At 44.1% G+C, this 12,842-nt stretch overlaps 1 protein-coding gene across 4 annotated transcripts in view; it reads left to right on the top strand.

Moving 5' to 3' along the window:
- MEGF11 (multiple EGF like domains 11) overlaps positions 1-12,227 on the top strand; it is a 408,014-nt gene extending 395,787 nt beyond the window's left edge. For 2 of the 4 annotated variants that reach the window (XM_088139198.1, XM_088139199.1), the window contains exons 22-23: positions 3,013-3,219; positions 7,607-12,227. In XM_088139198.1, the coding sequence (XP_087995324.1) occupies positions 3,013-3,219; positions 7,607-7,767 (368 nt within the window). In that variant the 3' untranslated portion in view covers positions 7,768-12,227. Of the gene's footprint in view, positions 1-2,823; positions 2,901-3,012; positions 3,220-7,606 lie in introns of those variants that run through there. The other 2 variants (XM_088139204.1, XM_088139201.1) reach the window with 2 other exon arrangements.
- The last annotated feature ends 615 nt before the right edge of the window (positions 12,228-12,842 follow it).

The following is a 12,842-nucleotide window of genomic DNA, read 5'->3' as shown; positions in this document are numbered from 1 at the left end:
TGCTAGTTTTAGAAAAACTAACAAGTAGAGGAGATGTGTGTGATGGAGAGCCCAAAGCTACAGGTTAAATCAAAATATGGAAGGAGATCATAGGGTGTTCAGATGAGGCTTCATGTAATACTATGTAGATTTCAGGTTATATCCAGCATTTATGGGATGAAGAAACATGTAATGGTTGATCTCCTGTTTTGGCAGATAAGAAGTGCACTGATCTTCCATTTCAGTTTCCATCTGGACAAAACTCTGTAGGCATAATTGTGGAAAATAATGAAGGTTCGGTTTTGCAAATCTCAAGCACAGAACTTCAGTTTGAAAAGGTTTTAGGGGCAGAGAAATTGGGAAATCCTCAACTTCCATCCTGGATTTTCAGCTTTATCCAAATTATGAATCTGGAATGCTTTTGAAGTATGCTATGGGGCCATTTGCCCGGCTTTCACTCCATCGTTCAAATTCTCTTGGGGAAAATTTCATCCTTAAACCAAATTGAAACTTCCAAGTAATATGCCAGAAGAGTCCCAGTTCTAAGGTCCTCCCAGACCTTCTCTTTGGGGAAGGGTAGGAGATGTTTAGCATTCTCTACCTTTGGCCACACTGGCACCAGTGTGTCAACGAGAACCAAAGCTCAAAGAACTTGGATTCATTTCATTTGCATTGACATTGAATTAAGCTGAATAGAGTTGATACGATTACGCTCCAGCCACATATTTAGTAATTTCCTCCTTGTGTCATATTAAAAATTGCACTTTGGTCACAACTTCTGGAGGTCTCTGAGGCCCATGCTCAGGTTTTTGGAACTATCACTCCTTGAAACTGGCACCAAAAAGGGGGAAGAGAAGAGATTACGCTTGCCGTTATCCTCCACAGTTAAGCGAAGTGGCTGATCTTAAGGCCCAGTGTTAAGCATGGTTTTAGGATGTTAGGCCAGGCCTGGGAAAGAGCCAGGTTCAACCATCATAAAGATCCCTGGGCAGCATTCAACCAGTCACACGTTCAGCAGGCCAGTTCTTCAAAGCCGGCAACTACAGATACAATCAGAGGAAGGGAATCTTTTGCTGTCCTTGTCAATGCAGACTTTAAAAGATGGGCAGCATGTCACCAAAAGGCATTGTGCAGCTGTCCTGCTCCTTTGAGTCCCTTCCCAGGCAAGATTCTCTGCATTTCTGACGGATTGCACCCGTTCACCCAGAATCCCCGTTCCGTGGCCTGAATCACCAACTTCAATTAAACTGGTGTCCCTGGATTCTCCTCACACAAACTGCTTACTGACCGTTCCCCCTGCACAACCTCCTTGGTCTGGACTGCCTTGAATGAAATGAAAAAATCCAGGAGTGTCAAATATAACGTTCCTGAATCAAGTCATATTTTGGCTGCAAGTTCTCAGACTGCAAATTGGGTGGGCTTATCATCTGCTTTAAACTTCAATAGAGGGGCCCAAATCACCAACATTTCATTAAAGAGACCCTAAAGCAGGGGGTGTTTGTGTGGGGGGGGGGGTTCAAAAAAGTCAAGATGTCAGACTGAAAAAAAAGGCAGTGTAGCTGTCCTTCCTGCAGATGGGGTACCATCTTGACTGTTTTTCACCCCCCGTCAGTGTCCCTGATCAATAGCATTGATTAAATTTTCCATACCGCAAGTATCCAGCAAAGAGAAAACTTGCAAACCATTTTCAAAGTGAGCAGGAAAGGGGAGGGAGAAAGACAGGTTAAACTGCTGAGAGTGAAGCCAACCATTTCCTACAGCACTTGAAAAATGGGTATATGTTTCCTTCTGTGGAAAATTTAAACAAGAGGAAGAAGTGAAGGGAGGGGAAGAGGCGAATGAATGAACAAACACCTGGCCAGGATGGTGTAAATACACATCCAAATTCATCACTAAGATGCTTGCTTCTCAACAAAAAGTAAAATTTAAAAAATCTCCAGCAGTATGACATGAGTTGGGAAGGAAAGCCAAAAGTGCTGGTCATGGAGGAGGAAGAGGGCTAATGCAGGTGGGCTTTCAGGAGCAGGCGGTGGGACATGTGTCTCTGGATGCCCCCTGAGAAACCATGCACATTCCCAGCAATGTTCTGAACGTTGCAGGTAAGACATTTAAGCAGCTTGAGGGCCCCATTGTGATTAATCTCTTGCAGGTTCTCCTACTACACCGAGTCTAATGTTGGCAAGCAACCATCCCTTTTACTGCTGGCTAATGCTAAATTGCCCTATGATGTCTTGAGATAATAACAATAAGATTACATTTAAACACTCTGCTTTGCAGAGTAGCGCAGGCTTCTGTAGATAGGCGCCTACAGATCTCACAGTGGAAGGGTCATCCATGGGTTGGACATTAAGGGGTGGAGAGAGGCAAATACGGGGGAAGTGGTGTCTCCTCACTGGGGAAAAGAGGAAATAAAGTAAAAATAGGATTTTATCCTCTGCGGAGATCACTAGCAAGGACTGCGCATGTTTTAATGGCATGAAGGAACCGAAGGAAGAAACCCGCTCCTATCAGCTGCTTTTGCAGTAATGCTGATTTGAACATCCCCAGGAGAGAGACATGAATTCCAAAACGTGCTGCATCTGCAGTCCACCCTCAGCTCCCGGGATGCTCCATGGCTGATGGACCCCAAATGGGTGTTCAGTTGCTTGGCAGTGACCTCTGAGGAGATCCAGGGAGATGGCTGTGCATGCTCCTTGACACCTGATGTGGCGCCTTCCTCCATGGGCGGTGGGGCGGGATGGTGCATCGTGCGCGCATAATGTCATATAACCGTCACAACAAGACCCTTTTAACCATGAGAGCTGTGGAACTGAAGGGTTGTTTTTCTTCCTACCAAATGTTCAGGAAATGACTTGCACATGAGTTTGGATGAACAGATGGTTTGGCGAGACAGTGGTTCGGACATTCCCGAGGCGTAACTGGTGGGTTGCCGTGCTGTGTGCGTTGAGGGCTAGGTCTCCAACCTCCCCCCCCTCCCTTGAGGCTTGGTGGCTCCCGCCTGCTAAGAGGCCAAGCCCGGCTCTTGTCTTGCAGACTACGTGAAGGAATCCGCCCACAGCTCCAGCTCCTCTTCCCTCAACAGCAGCGAAAACCCCTACGCCACCATCAGAGACCCCCCCATCCTGACCCGCAAACCGCCTGAGAACAGCTATGTGGAAATGAAGTCTCCTGCCCACCGGGACGCGTCGTATTTGGACATGCCAACCTCTTCGCCCGCTCACAAAAACATATACGACGTTGGTAAGTCCCTGGCTGGAAGAGCAGCTTGAGGAGCGGGCAGGCTGCAACGGGCAACCAGGGCTGGATTGGGCAGTGATGCCAAGAAAGTGGGCTTGGCCAGGCACGTTCACAGGACCAGGGTTTTCAGTCTGCCCTTGCTTCAGGGCAAGAAGAGGTTCTCTCTTGGTTGAATTATATTCAGCCTATTTTAGGGTGGACATGGCAGGTGTTGAGTATCTGTTGCCCCAACAGATAGGAAACCAGGAGCCCAACCAGGAGGCCTCCGAGGGCCCAATGTGGCCCTGGGCCAGGGGCTGCCCACCTCTGCAGAAAGAAGCAGTGCTGCGGGTTGCTGGACTGTTGTGCTTGAGGCGAATTCTGTCCCAGCTGTTGTGTTAGCTGCATCTGGCAATCTGTACATTGGATATTTGGACATCCACTGGCTGCTGGTGTTGCAGCGAGCTGTTCAGCAGATAGAGGTGTACCCTGAGGATCGGAGGCCATTTCTAAAACTCCAAGTGGGATCTTCTGCCTCCCTTAGAAAGAGGGTAGGAGACTTGCAAGATTGATGCCAGCCCTTCAAGGTAGTCCAGACAGGAAACCAAAACCATGAGTATGGATACTACCTTTATTGTAAGGTTACAGGAACAGAGTCTTGCAAGTCTGAAAGTGCTTCCCCCCTCCCCTGCCTTTACTTTCCAGAGAACTAGGGAGGGTCCCTTCTGCAATGCTTCCCACACCCCCATTCCTTCTTTGGGCTGAGGTATCTTTTGCCTGACTGTTGCCTAGGCTGCGGATCTTCCTCCTGTCTTCCCAGGTTATTCTCACAGTCCATTACAGGCAGGTTGGCAGGTTGGGGAGCCTCATCTCTTGGGTCGCCCAACTGTGTTCTTCCTTTGGGCTCACTAACACATGGAGGGCGGTCATGGGGTCTGGGTTAAAAAAATCAAGATAGCAGCATGACCACGAAGTTGAAGCTCCTCCCCTTTTAATGTGCATCCATGGCATTTGTTTATGGGCTTTGTGACATTTTTGACCACCACCCCATGGACACCTACCCAAGGGTGGTTCTGTTGAATGGTGTCACAAAGAGGCTTGTAAGGAGCAGCACCTTCTAAGTATCACGCCCCAGGCCCCTTCTTGTGCTATTCCCTCTTATTCATCTAGAGGAGTGATTCTCAACCTTGGCAACTTTAAGATGAGCAGACTTCATGGCTGGCTGGGGAATTCTGGGAGTTGAAGTCTACTCATCTTAAAGTTGCCAAGGTTGAGAAACACTGATCTAGGAGAATCAATGACCCCTTTTCCCAGTCTCAAAGAAAGCCATTACCCCCACAAAAAAACTCAGACTCCACTGCCCCCAGGATATGCTCAAATTGCCCCCTTTGTACTGTCCTTACGTTGGGAGTAATTAACCCCAGTTTACGAACCACTAATCTAGAGATTCAGGACGTGTGGAAACAAATACAAGTTTTTGACTGTTCCAATACCAACAATTACAAATCAATATGTATGTTAGATATATAAATCGTTACGCTGGTAACAATATTAAATGATGATGACAACGATGACGATGACGATGATGATGGAATGTGGTTAATGTCATTGGACTAATAATCCATTCTGATTTCTCTGGGTCAGAGCCCACGTACATTGCTACTGGATTTGAAAGAAGACCATCCCGTATTAGGGTTTAAGAGAGAACTTTAAACAGACTTATTTTTCCAGGCCATTTAACGCTACTGTTTTCCTCTCTGTGTTTTATATCTTTTATGTTTGTACTGTTACGTTTATAGACTTTTCTTTCTTGAACTATTCCATCAGTAAGTCATCTGATGGCACGTATACAATATTTCCCATTTCCTATAGGTATTTGTATTTGGGAAACCCCTGTAATATATAAAGAGGAACAAAACATCCCAATATAGTTTTACTATATGTGATTTTCTTCTGACACACATTCGGCACATCCAGTTTGGGATTTTATTAGCAGAGCAAAGAAAATGAGCCGAGCGTGTTTGGGAATGCATGTTCAGCCCCTCCTGTTTTCTTCTTTGGGTTGCAGAGATTTTAGAAAACTCGTGTTCACGGACCTTGTATATCTATATAGCCACATCCCCTGCAACCTCAACAGGTTTATTTAAAATCAGCAGAAAGTGAGGTTTGGAGTAACTTGAAAGTTGCAAGTACAGATTTCCTTGGCGTGTTTCTCAAACACTTTTGCAGAATTGCAGCAAATGGCCAGACATGGGAATGAAACTCCCAGCTTAGTATCAGATTTCTTTTTTGAGTACCAATGTGGTTTAAACCAATGTTTCTCAACCTTGGCAGTTTTTAGATGTGTGGACTTCAACTCCCAGCATGCCTCAATCAGCCTGCTAGCTGGGGAATGCTGGGAATTGAAGCCTACACATCTTAAAGTTGCCATAGTTGAGAAACACTGGTTTAAAGGAAAGTCTCTTGTGTTCGGTGTTATTATTATGTTCCCATCTAGCTCTCTCCAAACCATACTTTTTAAATTTATGTATTTAAATTTATGTATTTAAAACATTTATATAGCCACCCATCTTATACTGAACTCTGGGTGGCTCCCAAGTCTTACCTAGAAGCCCCCAAAGGCTATAAAAATAGAAAAGGATGGTTCTACAGTTAATCCTTGTTCTGAACATTTTGGAAGGTGCAAATGTGACATCTTGAACAGGTTATGCTTCCTCTTTCTTCGGCGAGGAGACACGGGTTCAAATGCTACGGCTTCTTTTGTTTAGCTTAGCGGGTAATGTAAACTGCCCATTGTGGTTCGTAAGTCATGCTTTTATGGCTTAACATTACTGTATGTGCAAACCCAGCCAGCTGATTTAATAAGCCATGGGTTACTTAGTGGAATACATGACCCAGTCAGTGGGGGAATAAAAGATCATTAATGGAGTAATCTCTTGTCTACCAATGCTCAGTCCGTGAGTTTTTTAGCCAGACAGCAAAAAGGAACCGGCTGAATTACTAATGTGTCTTAGCAATAATACTGTAATTTGGTCACTCCACTCAGGAGCGTTAACCTCTTCCGAGCACAATTCCTGAGACTTCTGAACTGGAAAAACCAAAACGGTTAAAAGTGCTCTGGAGCTGATAAACTATGTGGACACAGTTGCAGGAGCATAGTAAAAGTGTGTGATCCCAAACCCCGAGTTAAACTATGGTTAGGGAGAAACGTTCTCACCATCATTGGCACTCTAGTTTGTAGCAGGTTTATTTATCTCTGTTATGCAGAGTGCAGCTATAACCACAGTTATTGCCAAAAATACACACCAGCATTAGAGAGATTTAAAGAATGCAATGTCCTTATCTTGTTCTCCAAAGAAATCCAGCCAGAAGTTATAGAAAATATCTGGTTGTTTATTGAGAAAAAGAAAAACGACATACAATGCAAGTTTCATGCAAAACATAGAAAAAATCACTTCTTCTCATATATGTGGCATCCAAGACTTACCCACTACACAAGTTTAACAAAGTCTCTAGCCAAAAACTCTCAGAGAAGAGGTGCACTACTTGGTTATTAGTTACTACTACATAACCCATAAAACTGATTACATGATGGCTAAAATCCTACTAAGAAGTGAGGCATACAATCACCCACAATTGTATTGGCACTATGCACCTCCCCATTGGGTAACTAGCATACAGACGCCAATAGGTGGCTATAACTAGCAGTAAACGTGCACACTAACAAAAATAAATGCAGATGGCCTGTTTTTGTAGTCTAAACAATGTTTGGAGATAAGCGAGTTGCATTTCTTCCCATGGGAATATCCTAACAATCTCAGCCGTGACTTTATAGGTCGCCCAGATCCGGATGGGTAATTTATAGTTGTCACTCAGAGGTGTCTGCAGGGGGGAGTCAAAAAGTCAAGATGGCTGCCACAACGATACGATCCAAGCCCCCCACCCTTTTTTCACATGTATTGCAAAAAACGTGCAATGCAATACATGTAAAGCAGGGTGGGGCTTCAGTCACATGATTGTGGCGTCCATCTTAACTTAGGGTTCCCTTTCCTGCAGACCCCTCTGTTGTCACCTCCTGTCCACCCTCTGGGCATAAAGGAAAGAATGATGCAAAATGGGGCCACTTCACTTGAACATCTCCGTGGTTCCTGCTGGCATGGAGGGAGGGTCCAAAATATGTACCCCGGATGGTCCATCTTGTCTTGGAAGTCAAATGCAGAAGAACAACGATACTGGGAACTACTTGCTGAGCAGTTCATAATGGTTACTGGGGTACAGGACCAAAAAGGAGGGGGATTCTCGAAATGTGTCTTATTTGCTATGCCATCTGGGGAGTGAGCGAGTCTCTGAGCCGTGTCTTGCAAAGATGTTCGATGGGCCCAACAGCCTCTCCCTGTCATTCTCTCCACAGAGCCCACGGTCAGTGTGGTCCAAGAGATCCGTATCCGCAATGCTGGTTACATCCAAAATCCATACGATTTGCCCAGGAACAGCCACATCCCCAGCCACTACGACATTGTCCCGATAAGACACAGCCCAACTCATGGGACACTCTGGGATAAACCATCTTAAAGGGCCAAGACACCCTGACGTCCCAACCCCAACCATGTGCCATATGAGCATTTTTTTCGGACACAACGAAGATGACAATCTTTTCTGTTTTATCCTGCTGTATATGGGAGGAAAAGAATACAACACAAAGAACCTTTGGGGACAATTGTTGGGGCCCACTTGCTTCTGCATGAAACTCTTTATTTGACAAAATAATTTTATACAGATTGCAGGAAAATCAAGAAAGCTCCTATCTGTACAACAGCAGAAAGAAGACACCAGAAAGCCATTTATCTCCAAGTTCAACAATGGACCGTGTGCATTCCTTGATTTGTTTTTGCTTTAAAAAAAATGAAGGGGGAGGGAGGTGAGAAAAACCCCTTGCTGCAAGTTCTTATAGCTGTATCTGTATTATATTATTGCCCGCTTAAAGAATTCTTTTCTAAAAAAAAAAAAAAAAAGACACGAGCTTCAAATAGATTTTGGGATAAGTTGTGAAGCCTCCTGTGTGGTCAAGGAAGTACTTCTTCAAAGAACCCAGAGATAAGGTGCTTTAGAAAATTGCTGCCACCATAGCCAGGTGTTATTTCATTCCACAATGTATTACTCCAAGTGAAATGGAATGAAGAATCCAAAGTTTTCCATGGCTGCAACAACTTCAGAAATTCTTCTTGGTCTACAGAGTTTATAGAAGGGTAAGTTCATAAGAGCTTGCTCTACTGAGCATGACTTCTGTCTGCTCCTTGCCCACCCCATGCATCCATTGGTCCACCTTTAGGAGCTGGTCTCCATCCATCCATCTTCGAGAGATGTGATTGAACAACACTAATCTACAACTGAGTCTATGCCCATCTATTCTCAGGTGGCATTGGCAGTGTGGATTATGACAATCTCGAAGTGCTTGTTTTATCTTGCAGTGAAATGAATATGAGATTGGCTGGACAGAGCGAAAGCACAGGAGTCAGAGTACAGCCAGGGACTCCTAATTGCACTTCTGGGTACTTCTGCTGACAAAGATGGAGTGCTTGTGATGCACCAAGGATTATGTACATAAATAATGCTCAAGAACGGCCTTATCCAAACAAGCATGACAGCTGTCTAAACCTGAGTTGGACACTGGTAGCATCCTTTTTCAAGCTAGTGTACTCCAGCAGAGATGGACTACAATACCCTTCCTTGATCTTGGTGTCCTCCAGATGTGTAACTTCCATTCCCAGAATTCTCAGCAACAGTCATGTTGGCCAAAGAATTATGGGAATTCCATCCATCCATACAAACGGCTTCCAAGTAAGGGAAGGCTGGATTTCATCATCACCCCCAGTCAGTATGACTAACGTCCATGCTAGGTGGAGATGATGGAAGCTGAAATCCAACACAGGTGGAAAACACAGACAAGGAAGAGTAGTCTACAGACCAACCAATGATCTTTCAGGGCTTCAAGCAGAGATCTTTCCCAACCTTTCCTGAAGATGCCAAGTGTAGAACTTGAGAACTTGTGCATGTAAATCAGATTTCTATAACTGAGCTATGCCTTTCCCTCAAACCATTCTATTATAACAAAATCAACTACACACCATTTCCGGAAGATTGCTTCTGTATCATAGGTACATTCTATCTGTAATCACTGTTAGATTGCAGTTGTACTTCAGCTTGGCTATACGCTCATGATTTGCGTGTAGATCTTCTTGGATATGATCTAATGTTGATATTGTATAATATTTTTATCCAGCAAGTGCTAATGTAGCGAAAAGGCTGCCTTTCACCAAGAAATGTCCATTTACCATTAAGGCACAATTGAGTGGAATTTGTAAGAGAAAGGAAAATGAAAGAATGGCTTGCGAAAACATGACAGAAGGTATAAGACCTGCTGTCCGGAATGCCTTTGCATCTGATCAGGTTCTTAAAGTAGGTTTCATTCATAGCTACTGATGGCTCTATTATCCAGGTTGATAGGCTGAGGATGTTATTTAAATCAGAAATAAATTGGATAACACAATGCAGCTACTGAATGTATTATCAGCATCATGAAGCAGGGGTCAATGAACTTTTTCAGGTGGGGGGCACCTTTATCACCTTTCATGTGATGATATCCAAAATATTACTTACTAGATCTTCTGCATTCTTGTCGAAATCTCATGAGATCTCATGCGAGAATACAGGGATCTTGCTAGATTTGGTGATTGTGCAAGATATAGAAGATATACTTAAATGGATCAGTGGGCCTGTTGCAAACCCCAGATGGATAGTCCACTGCATATATAGTGGCAAGATAATAGCTGTGAATGTAAGAAGTGGATATTTGCCAGCCAGAGTTGCTACCGCTAGCATAGACTAGCCTGTTATCTCCAGATGTGGGTCTACAACTTCCAGATTTGGGGCATAGCACTGGGGAGAGCTGAGTGTTGAAAATTCTGGGCTTGATGACCCAGAGATCTCTGATTCGGTTGAAGGTGGCTTCCTCAGCTCCCTGAAAAAGTTATGACCAGAGAGTCATAGAACTGTGGAGCTGGGAGGGACCACAAGAATCATCTGGTCCAACCCTTGCTCCCTATTTTTGTGGAAACAGCTGTTTTGACCTTCCCCGAACATGATGACAAGCCAGGTCATTCAAGGAGAGGCATAGACCCCAACTTTTTTTCATCAAAAAGCAAAAGGGCGGGAGGCAAAGAGTGGCACATTCCAGGCAAGAGATGCTCTCAGATTGGCTGGAAGACCTCTGGCCTAGGGAACCTGCAAGGCCATTGAGGGGAAGAATGGGGTTGTTTGCTTTTCTCATCAAGTGGACTCGTCCCCACTGAGTGTCCATCTGGAGAGACAAGAGAGTCATCCTCAGAGCCCAGCATTGGATTTCTGCGCTGGTTGGTGACAGGTATTAGAACATTGTAGAAGGACAGCCATGTTAATCTATGGTAGCAAAACAATCAGGAGGAGTCTGGTAGCACCTTTTCCAGCTGACAAATTTTATTCCAAGGCATAAGCTTCATGAGCTCATGAAGCTTATGCCTTGGAATAAAATTTGTAGGCCGGAAAAGATACCGCCAAGATTCTCCTCCAGGTCTTGGAAGTTTCAACCAAGTTCAGCTTGCTAGTGATGTTATGGTAACCGCACTGGTAGGACAGGTAGGGAATCAAGCAAGTGGCTCTGGCTGTGCAAGTTTAGCAAAAGAAGACACCTTCCACAGACTGCTCGCTTTGGGCTGACTGTAGTGGAGTTTTAGTCCAGACAGGTGTCATCTCCACTAGGTAGACCAGACCAGGAAATCAACTCTGTGGGAAGGCTAGAACTATTTTTATTGAGATTGGCTTTAATAACAGAATCTTGCAGGTCTGATTGTACTGCACCTCCTCCCCCTTCTTATACTGCAGTGAATTAGGGAGGTGTCTCTCTGAGCCTCTTCTGAATGTTATCTTGTGGTTCTGGACTTAAAAAATGTTTCGTCCGCTTCTGCCTATGCAACAGTTCCTGCATATGTCCATCAAGTTCATCTTGCTTACTCTCTACCATGGCAGAGAGAATGCTTGGAAGCTGAGAAGTTTAGTCCCTCAATGAAAGCAAAGGACTTTGGGGGGGGGGGGTTGGGAGGGAATGAAGGCCTTCTAATTCCAAAGCAAGGCAGAGGGTATATTTCTGCACAGCTCAGCGGATGGAGCAAAAATGCATCTCGGTGAGATTTTAGAAGAACGGCATTTTTTTTTCACAGCAGAGGAGGAAATGTAATTATTTACACGAATGCTGCATGTGTGCATGGGGAAAAAAATGATCTATTGGCAATAGCTGTTTTACTTTCCAAGAAAGCCTTATCCAAAAATATACTTAAAAAGTAGAACTTTATTTTGTAGGACCTGTAGGGATATATATTTTAAATACATGTATAGGGGGGAAAAAAAGTCTTACCTCAGAATTAGCAATGGGAAAAGTCCTCCATGAAGGCTTTTATTTAAAATCGGGCAACTTCACAATTAGGTTGACTTGGAAATTAACATACCGACTTAGATAAAGCCAGGAATGTGGACTGCTACACTCTTCAAAGGAAGACACGTAAACAGATGCAGGAATGCCCAGGACCAGCCTGGCTCTGATGGAGGCATGGATGTAAGGTATGGGTGATGTCTAGTCCTACCTGGTTCGCAAGAGTATGCAAGTTTTCAGGTAACATAGAACTTTTTCTCCAGCAGGACAGATGGCTGCAGATCCAGGGGAATGTTTATGCTGTATTTGAGACTGCTGCACTATGTAACTGAGTGTCTTGTGGCTTTTTGGAAAACCAGGTGGAGAACACATAGGAAAGTTGTGCATTACGTCCAGCAGGAGACACTGAAAAGCAGACCCATTCCTTTAAACAGGAATACAGATGTTGTAATGGCAATACTTTTTTTAAAGCAAGACATATTTGTAATATTTGTTGATCAGACAAAGGTAACATACCTTGTTAAAAAATAAACTGAATTTCTCTCTGTTGCATTTTTCTAATACAGTTGTTTCTAAGCCTTGAAGCATCTCTGTACTGATCAGTGAAAAGTCCTAATTTTTTAAAAGCAAAAAAAAAAAAAAAAAAAGTAATGGCTGTAATCTCAGTACCGAGCCTCACTCAACCCAGGATGACTTATTCCCAAGTAGACACATCTAGCCTTTTGTCTAGCTTTATTCTGTAGCACTGTCAGTGGTCACCAGGTCTTGCTTCTGAGAAAATTTGGAGGCCAAAAAAAAGGGGGGGGGGTTGTGGCCATGTTAGTGCAGGGCTACCAACTCCCCTGAATCTGTTTTTAACCCTCTTGGCATGGGTATTGTATCATGAAGAAATTGGCTGATGGAGTTCTCCTATTCATCCAGAACACCTCTGTCCATCAGAAACATCCAGTAAAAAAAGTTTAAGTATTTGGGGAAGTGGGAAAGCTGCTTAGGGTCACAATTACTTAACTTACTTTCACCACGATGGACAAAATGCTCAAGTTCAAAGCTTTGCAAAGAGATCGCTTTGCAATAAGCATGCAAAGTGGAACAGCAAACGATTCAGATTTGCAAGTCAAGTTGATCTGCACACTTTATTCCAGGCCAGAGCAGCCCTGCAGATAATACTCATTCGAATCACCTTCAC

The sequence above is a fragment of the Python bivittatus genome, unplaced genomic scaffold (assembly GCF_059951505.1).
Source record: "Python bivittatus isolate LINGU-HERP-01145 unplaced genomic scaffold, Pbiv_v1 ctg000210_np1212, whole genome shotgun sequence".
Taxonomy (NCBI): Eukaryota; Metazoa; Chordata; class Lepidosauria; order Squamata; family Pythonidae; genus Python; species Python bivittatus.
The sequence above is the reverse complement of the archived record's forward strand: the minus strand, read 5'-3'. Positions and strand labels throughout refer to the sequence as shown.